We start from the raw sequence: 11,365 nt of genomic DNA, 5'->3' as shown, positions 1-11,365 counted from the left end.
AAAGCTGAACATCCTTCTCTCATGTTGGAAGTCAGTTCGAAACATACTTCATGCTCGTTCCCAGACACTTAATAAATAACAAATAAATAGGATAGAATCTCCAAACCTTTTTTCCCCATGAGCTCCTTTTGCATGATAAGAAAGGGCAGCAAGCTATTACTACATAGGGTTGGAAGGAACATGTTTAACTGTTTCTCTTCGGTCGAGTATTTAGTCTCATCTTTAACCTTTACTATTATTTACCTGAATGTTTTAGTGTGTGTCAAACATGTTCAGAACAAAAAAGAAAATGCATCTAAAATATGACTTCCTTCACGGAGCCTCTTGGAAAGGGTTAGCGAGCTACTGGTTGGAGATCCGGTGCCTAATATCCCACCTGTTATAGGTGTCATGCTGCATATACCTCTAACTTTAACTAAAATAATGTACTCCCTCTATTGTGTAGTCAGGTAGCATTCACAGAAATTGGACAGCTGATGTTACTTTACTCTCATGGCTTCTCTCCTGTTGCGAATACATCTTCTCAAATGAAGTACTGAATAGAGTTCGGTGCGGCTCTTGTACCCCCTTGCCTCAATTCGCACACACCCACCCCATTTATGATCCTTCCCTTCCTCAATGAATAAAACAGTGTGTCTTGAATAATGTGGCTTGGATACATTATGAATAAAGAACAAACTTTTGCCGGCAGTGCACAGGCGTCTGATCCTCCAAGCTGCTGCTCTGCCACAGGTTGAAAGGCTTTGTATTCAAATGAACTACAGATTATGTTGGTGCTTTTCTCCCATTTGTGTGCCTTTATGCATGGGAATATCAGAAAGACAGGGGTGCTTGTCTGTGACACAAGGCAAATGAGGTGACATTGTTTGAAACAGGTTTATATTAGCAACGGAAATGTATGTAATGTTTTTTGTTTGTATTATACACTAACAACACTTACCTCAAGTGGAGGACTTCAAGTACCTCGGGGTCTTGTTCACAAGTGAGGGACGGATGGAGCGTGAGATCGACAGACGGATTGGTGCGGCGTCAGCAGTGATGCGGTCGCTGTATCGGTCTGTCGTGGTGAAGAGGGAGTCGGAGGGCAAAGCTCTCGATTTACCAATCGATCTACGTTCCCACTCTCACCTATGGTCATGTGATTTGGGTAATGACCGAAAGGACAAGATCGCGAATACAAGCGGCCGAAATGAGTTTCCTTCGCAGGGTGGCTGGGCGCACCCTTCAAGATCGGGTGAGGAGCTCAGTTACTCGAGAGGAGCTCGGAGTGAGTCGCTGCTCCTTCACATCGAAAGGAGCCAGCTGAGGTGGCTCGGGCATCTGTTCCGGATGCCTCCTGGCCGCTTCCCGTGGGAGGTGTTCCAGGCATGTCCTAGTGGGACAAGGCCTCGCAGAAGGCCCAGGACACACTGGTGGGACTATGTCTCCAAGCTGGCCTGGTGTCGAGGTGTGTGTGGATCGGGAAGTCTGGGCATCTCTGCTGAGACTGCTGCCCCGCGACCCGGCCCCGGATAAAGCGGAAGAAAATGGATGGATGGATGGATGGATTATACACTAACATTTCGGATTTCTTTTAGGGGTATTCATTCATATATATTGGCACTTAACATTTATAATCAGATGGACAAAACTCACCGATTGACATTAGACATTAGGCTATAGTGCTTAGAACATGTATAACACTCATATTGTCCTTCATCGGTATATTTCTTTTGAATATGAGGCATTTGTGCATTTGTTTAAAGTAATGGATGGAACATTACACTACTTATGGCCATGTTAATATTGTTGATTAGTTTCAGTCAAGATTGAGTCAAATAGAGATCGTTTTCTTCAGCAGAATTTATATTTTCTCAAACATATTCAATTATATCAGAAGACTTCATCGAAGTGTACACTGCATATGACTTGTTTCTTAGGCAGTGACTCATGATAAGTGGATTGAAAAGGGAGAAAAATTGTACACAAATGAATATTATACTGATGATGGTAATGACAACTGGAAAGTAGCAAGATCACAGAGTATAATATTTATAATATTGTGCTTTTAACATCCTCTTGTCACTTGCTTTGTACTAGACATCGTACATGAAACCAGACCATTGTTGTAGCTGTGCTTCGTTTCTGTTCTCTATACAAACACTTCAAACAGGGCTTTGTAAGTTTGGTCTGTGTTAATAAGCCGCTTTGAAGTGTAACAGGTTCTCCTTTGCCGATGAGGCAAACCAAATGCTGCTAATTGTATGATTGATAATGTAATTACAATAGGATACAGTTAAACCATGAACGGATACGTTGTGTGTATGTGTGCATGCGACTGACACGGTTCTTTATGTAGCTTCATCATTGTTGTTTCATAATCAGTATTACTCCTTTTTGGAGAATGTATACAGTACATGTGTTTCAGCCATGTAAGGGCTTATTTAAAAGACATCTTTTAAATGCTCTTTTCTACTATGATCGGATACATAATTAACTTTTTTGTTGTTGTTTCTTTGTTGTTTTGTTCCTTTTGCACTATGTTCCTTGTATTATTGTGGAATGAGAATGTTTATTGTATCGGTTTTGGGGGTGGGCACATATATATACGCTCTGAGAAGAATGTTTACTACTGCTCAAGTAAACAAATAAACTAAAGTAAACTAAATTCCTACTGATTTGCTTAGATCTTTTGTTGTTGTTTGTTGTTCTGTCATTTGATCGCTGAAGACTCACCGTTTTATTCATCATTAGTTATGCTTTATTTAAGTTGTGAGTCAGCAAACATTTTACTTCAACAAGACTGCCCACGCTAAAGTGACACTTATAAAACTATAATCCGCAACAAATGCAATGCACGGTGCGGATCACAGCAAGGCACGCGACTCACTTTCTTGATTTACACCTAAAAGCACTGTCTACTTCTGCGTGGAGAGAACACGATTTAGCACTGCAATGCAATCATGGCATGTACACATTGGGTACCATGGACAGCGCCCCTCAAAATGTCAAGTAACACCAGGTCTATTCTTCTTAGTCTTAGTAATAGCACAGTGACATACACACACTATTACGCTTCCCTATGAGAAATGTGTTGTTTATTTCATGACTCAGCAATACAGCACAGATGAGCCATAAAAGTAGGACATGGCTCTTTTTTTTTTTTTGTTCGGACTGCTGCGGATTAAGTTGTGTGCTCGGCTTGGTATAGCAAATACAAGAATGCCTTCTTCTGTCCTGAAAATGCACGCGAATGAAGGAAACAGTGCAGAAGAACAGAGCTGGATGATGGTATTAGTGAGACAGTTCTATTATTGGGAACTTGGGAAGTAATTAGAAGCTTGGTGCAGTGATTAATCCGAGATAAATATATATTACAAATTCACTTACTATGAGTACCCTCCATTCACGTCCTAAGTCAACAGTGTATGCAAGCAGTGCGTGTTAAAGCATCTGCGACAACATGGACAGCACATCACTGTCATGTCAGGGCAAAAGGAATGAATCAACACGCTATTGAATCTGTCATGTGTTATTGTTATGTAGGTGCCATATATTTGTGTGAGCTTGCATACTGAATAATGCTACAAACCATGGGTGAAAAAAAAGATTTTCCTGACCCTTAAGCACTCAGAGGTCCATTACATATTACTTCTAATTCATCCTCTAATCCTGGACCAGAACAATTTTCAAAACTTCAAGGTCAGGAGCCCTTTTTACATGTAAATCAGACCCATGACGACCTTCTCTGTCATGAAAAGCCTTTCAAATATCGTTTTTCTTAATAATGAAACCTTATTCATGTTTCATTAAGGAATAGTTAATGAATAGTTAATGATGACCGATATCATATACGTTCCTAATCCTGCTTTACACATACATGCTCTGACAAGACAGTGTAACACATTCCTTTGCAATTAGAGCCTTAATCGATTTATCAGGGCGACTCCAGGCGCGAGCTAAATTACATAAGTGTGCGCTCCTGCCATCTAGTGGTAAAAGCGTCGTCACCTGCCCAACTCAACCCCCACCCCCCCTCCTTTTACTCAGTGAAGTTGGGGTGGAGTGGGCCCTTCGTTAAAAAAAAAAAAAAAAAGGAAATTAACTGCTCATTTCTGAAGAGGACTCAGTGGTGTCAACTTGTGTCGCAGGAATGTGGGAACAAGTCCCCCACCCCAAAAATAAAAATAAAATACAATTCTCCCAATTCTCTCGCACCGGAGAGCCACATGCAATATCCGGACACTTAACAAACCTCAGTGCTTCATTGGAAAAATAATCGTAAAGCTACATTATGAAAGCCCATGGGTGCCAGAGGAGCGTGTTATGACCGCACTGGAGTTTCGCTGGGGGAGTCATGTTGGAAGAAGAAGACCGTGTGCGCTGACGTCAAAAAATATTCCCCCCCGACACTTTGGGGAGAAATCTGTAAGCAGACGTGTGATTGTCTTTTGGAGATTTGATGTCTTTTGAGTTTTTTTGTTTTGTTTTTTTGTTTTTTTTTAAAGGAAAAAAAGGATATTTAGTTGGAGGAGGAGAGAGAGCCAGACAGATGAGGTAGAGTTAGGGAAGGAAGGGGGGAGAGAGCCGCTGCATCCCGCTGCTGACAGACACAGAGACCACTTGTGCCGCCGTCACAACTGTGCCAAGAGACAGCGAGCCTTTGAAATCCAGAGAAGCGGAGCAGACCGGCATATCAATCAGCGTTCTGGAGAGAGAAGAGAAGGGAGAGACGAGAAACCTGCTACAAAAAAATTGAAGAAAAAAAAAAAAAAGAAGAAGAAGAAGAAGAAGCTTCGGCTCCTCGGGTGTGAGCGTGTACAGAGTGGATGGACATGGCACTTTTTACGCTTGTGGAAGACGCCTGGACGGATAAACAAATGTAAAAACAAAAAGAGGGGGAGATACATAGGTGGCTGTGCTCGCGTTTGGTGCGCACTGGCGGCAGCAGCAGCAGCGGTGGAAGGAGAAGAAGCGCAAGGACCCGCAGGATAATCGATTCACACTCGAGCTCGCGATCATACGGGATTTGTTTTGAGGCGAGGAGGGTTCATCAAAGTCTTTGAAAACAATGGCTCTTCGGATGTGCGCTACCCTGGTTTGTTCTGCGGTATTTCTTGCCGGGCTGCACTGCGTCTCTGCGGGGACGGATGCCTCTTCGGTCTCCACGGGATTGAACATCAGCACCGGCGCTACTAACGGTGTCGGCGGGAGCAGCGGGGAGACCAGAAGGAGCACGAACCAAACCAACGACTCGCGGATCAAGCGGAAAACGCTCGCCGTGGACCTCGTGGTGCCGTCCCTGTTGCGCTATTACCTGGCGGAGTTCATCAAGCGACCCCTAAACGGAGACTGTCTGACTTTTAGCGGCTGTTACACTGTGCGCGCCAACTTGAGGATGCTGTGCGTGCCTTTGCAGAAAATCATCTCGACTTTTGCGGCGGATCCCGCGCAGAGAAATGTTTCCGACGGGCAGCTGCCGTTCTTTCAGAAGCGGCCGCTGTCCAAAGTTCTGAAATTGGAGGCGAGGAAGTCGAATCAGGTGGTGGTGGAGATCGGGGAGGATTTAGTGAAGACAGGCTGCGGGGGGTTGTCTGTGTATGAAGAGGCCCCTGTGTTGACGCTGGAGATGGACCTCACTTCTGTTGTGGAGTGGTGGCTGGGGGCCGATGGAGGCCGCCTCAGAGTCAGGCTCATACCCGAGAAAAAGGCACAGGTGCCCGGCATAGAGGATCGTTACGCAGCCACTATACGAGCTGCAGACCCCCGCCTTTTCCTCCAGATGTCCTCCAGTGGTAAGTTAGTGTTTCCCTGTTTTACGCACGCCTAGAGTGTTTTTTTTTCCCCATGGGCGAGCCGCTGAGATCTGTGCGTGTGACCAACATGTGTGCGCCCGTTCCGCCGCTGCGTGCGCTGCGTAAACCTCCACGTGCGCAACGACAGGGGTCGACGTGCGATTGGGGATTGAGTGGTGTGAATAAAAGTGTTGTGAGCACTGTCAGCATAACTTTATTTGTGAAAAACAAGCTGAGGTCTGGTCTTCACATTCTCCTGCGCGGATAAAGTTTGGCATTTTCTTGTATTTGAAATTAAGTCATGTAAAAAGATGTATACCTTTTGAAGTTTTGTATTTGAGGAGGTTATAATCAGAACTTGATTATAAAACTTAATTGAGTCGCTTGACATGCCCCTCACGTGGACTGCAGTTGTAGCTACTTGTGGTGACTTGTGGTATTGCCGCAAAAATAGCAATGAGTTCACAGATGTACACTTAAAAAACAGGTCACAATCAGACCTTTAACTATGATAGCAGGTGATATTTGTGACATTTGCTTTAGAGGTGAGGTCATTCAATAAATAATAATGAATATCATGAAATTGATGCTTTGGTATTTCATTCACCACTTCAATCTTCTGTGCGATCTCTGAAACTATTGTTGTAGATGCCTAGTTTTTCTAACATATTGTCACATGATTGCAGTTGTAGCTTTCCTTTGCCCCTATTGTCCAATGTCCAAAGTTTGAAATGTCCTATTCCGGACTTCTTTGTGTGAGTTTTATGGGACCGGGTCTCCACAATCCCCCTAAGCCTTACATGGTGAAAGACTATAATAGAACAGGGGCTTTATTTTTTGATTAGGCACAAATTAAGCCGTTATCTACCAAGAAAGCCTTAGCACTCAATACTCAAGGGTCCTTCCCTGTTCTCGAGCAACGGCACAATCAGTGTAATTGCTTAATCACTTTGATGAAGGAGGTTGGCCCAGATAGGGAAATGCAAGTGAACCTGATAGACAAAAGCGATGCACAGGGATGGACACAGTATAGGCAGATCAGTCCCCTGCTGGCATACTGTACATATAGAGAAAATACTTAGACGTATCGTGTGAATAGTTGCTGTACATTGGCTTCCCATAGACAGCTTAGAAGCCTTGAGTAAACATTTATATAAAGGGGTATAGGGGTTTAGTATTGATAAGCATGGGGAATTAATAGGCCATGAAGTGATAAACTGCTTATTATACTATTATCTATTACCATTAATAATATGCTTGTAACAACTACCATGCTAATGCTCATTCATGGCCTAACCCCAACCCTAAACAGATTATCAGACTTTCCTTTTGCCTGCATTACTGTCTTTCAGCCGTTATTGTAAAGGAATGCCTTGTGCTTATACAGTAGAACTGCTTCAATGATGCCTGAAGTGTTCCAGGCACCGAAAAGTCCAAAAGCAACATTGTTAATCCATTTGTGTGGAGAGTTTGGTGAGTGGACCGCCAGTGCCGATCCCAGCGGGCTCCTCGCCACAGCTGCTGACGCTGGAGATGGAAACCCAGCAGGACACGAGGTGCTCTGCTTTCACCGTTTGCGGATTTTATATTATCAAAGAATAGTGAGCTGAACCTGTGTGCGGGCAGCAGCAGGCCTGTGCTGCAGCCAACAGGTTGAAAGCGCTGCGGATGGAGCTCCTAGATTTGTTTGTGCAAAAAAAAAAAAAAAAAAAAAGCAAATTACACTTGGGCTCAATAGACCAGCTGGAGCTTTTGTTTCAATATTTAGACAAGTTTCCACCCGATACTAATGAGTGGGTTAGAATGATGTAGTATGTGTTTACTCGTTTTGTGATGGCTGCATGTGATAAAGTCATACAGTTTTCAGCCATTTGCATCAGCGATTTAACGTAAGGGTCAAGTTGCAAGCGCTTGAAGCAAAAATATATACCCGAATGACACTGCAAGTATGTTATTTGTTGTTTGATCAGCTTTGTTGTTAATGATGGCAGATATTAAGGAGAAATGCACCATTGATTGTCTTGCATATGCATCTACATGTAGGGTTGTCGAATTTGACTTGGAAGAAGAGTGGATGCTGTGTTATATAACCATAGGGTGGTTGAGTATGTGCCTGGAAAGTCAAAAGACATGCCTTATGTAAACTAATTATCCTAGATTGAGTTTGGTTAAGGTTTGTTGTAGGGTTAATCAAATATTAATGGAGTCAGATCCTATCACGGTCACGCTCTTCATCAACTAAAAGCCTGCCTATTTCTCCCATCAGCACCAATAACCATGCAGACATATTGCTTCATAAATAAAACCTCAAAAGGCTTTATCACACATCTATTGTTTAGAATGATTTTTCTTGATGTATATTTTACATTTGGTTGAACAATGGCTGTATGCTACTTCCTTCTTTATGAAGTTCAGGGAAAAACCTGGTAAAGGTAAAAATGAGACACAGCATACTTCTCGATGGCTGTGCTGTTGATCAAAATGTGATTGAAATCGCAATCTCATCTTTGCTCTATTTCGGCTATTGTCATGAGGCTTGATAATTGTCAGGTCAACAGCGCCTGATTTGGACTTTAGCAGGCCCAATCAGTTTAATTAATTTAGGTTTCTGCGTGCTTAATTGCACCTGAGAGAAAAGCGTTCATGTTTTGTTCGAGCAGTGTTTTATTTGAAAGGTCTATCTCGTCTGTGTTCACAAATCATATTAGCTACATCCACTTAAATCAAATCAGACGTCGCTCGATTAATATGGGGGAAAAGAACAGGGTCATGACTAGATCTTGCATTGGCTTTATATGCTGCTATGCGCAATGGAAGGAAAAAAAAAAAAAAAAGTCTAATCTTTCCCACTCAGACACTTGGTAACATGGGATTTAATGATACAAAAGTGCCTAAATAACTCATGACTCAAACATAACTCATCCCGACTCTCAGCACTTAGCATTATAAATAGTTATGGATGAGGGGAGCAATCAAAGAAGTGCAGTGGCATCAACTTTTATTGGGCCTAATTAAGTGTCGCCCGTTGTTTATTGCGGCTATGATCGTGTCTTCTATTCCACATCCGTATCCGGAAATTGATCAATTCATCAATCATTAAAGCCCTCTGCAGTCAGTAGAGGCATCCTGGTATGAATCAGCGAGAGAAGTATGAGCATTCCTACATTATTAACTACTCCACACTGCATCAAAGCACAGGGCAAAATATGGGAAGCGTATAGAGTCTTTGTTACAGGTTCCGTGCTGTGGCTACCCCCAGAGGATAGATGTTTTGCTATAATAGAATGGACAACAAGAGCACGTATTATTTTGAGTTTGTGGAATACGTCCTCTGCATTTGACCCATCCGTCAACTCGTGTCTTAGGGGAGTCAGTGATGAGCGGCGAGTGACAGCAGTGCAGCGTCTACAGACCCATGAAAGACTTGTAATGGGATTTATGGCTCTTTATTCTTTCGTTTATAAGAGCTGTTCAATTAAAAAGCCGCTCAGAAGACTCTGTTTCTTTGCAGGTGATCCGGTGTTTCAACTAGAACTACTATTTATGGACTGAATCAGCTTCTGAATGGAGATATGATTATTCCATGTTCATGTGCCAGCATGTACCACAGTTTGAACGCTGGTCTCCAGAGAAATACAATGGAGGATATAGTTTCCCGCCCGTGCGAGGGAATGCAAATCACACACATGCACATCCAGAATGAGATCTGCTTTGAATTGTAATGAGATTTTCAAATTGTGTTGTAAAACTGTATTCTTTCCGCCCTCTGTGTTCATTCAATTACAGCTTGAGAATCATGGATGTATTTCTCCAGTGCTGCCAGATCAAATGTATCTATTATCGGCCAAACAAAGAGCAAAGTGCAAGTCAAGGATTTGGGATTAATTTGGCCGGGTAAACTAAGCCCTTTTAGATTTCTATTGATCACGCTGCTACATCAAAGGCGTGTGGTAAAATGGCAAACAGAGAGATAAGCACACAGGATCTGACTGTTTAAAGGATTTTCTCTGCACTTTAGCACTTCCAGAGGACACACGGAAAGGCGATGTTTGAAACACTTTACCATTTTGCTTCATTCCGACAGTTGTTTAAGCGGAGAGTGCGGGGCGAGAGAGAGCCTAATGGGATTTATGTGTCTCTATTTTGATCTTGGAGCGTTTGGAGACTTTTAGTTGTCATGTCAAGTGCTACTATATTCAACTTTTGTGACACTATTGATGAAACGTTCGCTCTGTGATTAGATCCGGCTGTTTGAAACCTTGCTTTTTGGCAGAACTGTGCACCATTAAAAGCTAGCGCCCGAGCCTGGTCATATTTGCTTCGACCACTGATTGGAACTCACAATGTTGAGACACGGACCTCGCTCTTTATGTGGAATAAGACTAGAGGCTTAGTGGGCTACATATACTGTCGTAGTGATCTATTCAGAGTTACGTCAGTGATTGCCAGAATTAGTGCCTGTGTTGTAACGCATTTAAATCCCGGTAAAACATTTAAATGACATTGAGACACGATAGACTTTTAATGTGACCTCGGTCCACTGGTTGTGGTTCAGGGCTGACACTTTTCAGCAGTAATGTGCTGCCGAGGCCTTGTGGAGTGAATGGCCTGTGTCTAGAGCTATTTAACCCTGTGACAAACCGTGGAGCTGTCCAAGGTCTTGAGTCACCAGAGGTAGTGCAGAAACATGTGCTTTTCAGCCTACAAACAGGCTTACACTGCAAAAAGTGATCTAGAAATAGGTAACGTTTTCTTGAAATAAGTAAATTTGCCCCTGATGTAAGTAGTTCCAAGAAATCTGGTCAATGGGGTAAAAAACAAACAAACCAAAAAAACAAAAACAAAACTATAGTGATTTAAGATTTTTTTTTACCTCTAATTTGGACTTTAATGAGATATTTTCCCCCTAATGTAAGTGTGGACAAAAACTTAACCCACAGACAGTTTTCTTCAAATGAATTATTCAAATCAGTGGCAAATTTGACTTATTTCTAGATTTCTTTTTGCAGGGCTTTATTGCTCTGGCTATTCAGTTGTTGAATTCATTTTGCATCTCATCTTTCAATTTGTTTCTGCATGCTCTCAGTTTTCCAGAAATTTCCCATCAAAGAGATTTTCCAAAATCGTAGACTGGATTGGGTTAATAGAATAAAGGACGTTTTGCTTCGATCAGGAGTTTCTTCTCACCCTTGTTGTCACATCTAAGACTGACTACAAGAGTTCTTTATATTGACTACAAGAGCGAGAAGAAATGTAGCCTCCTTTACTCAATAAATCTAAGTACAGTAATTGTTGAAAAGATTTTCAATCATCCTCTATCAATTTGCTAGACTGTCCAGGTTCCATACAATAGCCCTCAGTCATGGCGGGGTGCAAACAATGCTGCGATACCACCCCCTCCACAAGGTTTATTAAACCACGGAAACCAATGGGGACTTTACACGTGTCACAAACAGCATAAAAGCGTAGCTACTTTAATTATTTCTAAACAGTTTGTTCCCGTGACAGTGCTGAGAAGAGTGTGATACCATGCTGTTTTTTTGTTATATTTATCTTCCAAGTGTGTCTCTGCTTTTTTGGATTATCTCTTG

At 42.4% G+C, this 11,365-nt stretch overlaps 1 protein-coding gene across 1 annotated transcript in view; it reads left to right on the top strand.

Moving 5' to 3' along the window:
• Positions 1-4,446: 4,446 nt before the first annotated feature.
• Positions 4,447-11,365, top strand: part of alk (ALK receptor tyrosine kinase) — a 423,524-nt gene continuing 416,605 nt past the window's right edge. The window contains exon 1 of the mRNA XM_079573064.1: positions 4,447-5,774. Within this exon, the coding sequence (XP_079429190.1) occupies positions 5,051-5,774 (724 nt within the window). The 5' untranslated portion in view covers positions 4,447-5,050. The remainder of the gene's footprint in view (positions 5,775-11,365) is intronic.

The sequence above is a fragment of the Gobius niger genome (assembly GCF_951799975.1).
Source record: "Gobius niger genome assembly, chromosome: 16".
NCBI classification, from domain to species: domain Eukaryota; kingdom Metazoa; phylum Chordata; class Actinopteri; order Gobiiformes; family Gobiidae; genus Gobius; species Gobius niger.
The sequence above is the reverse complement of the archived record's forward strand: the minus strand, read 5'-3'. Positions and strand labels throughout refer to the sequence as shown.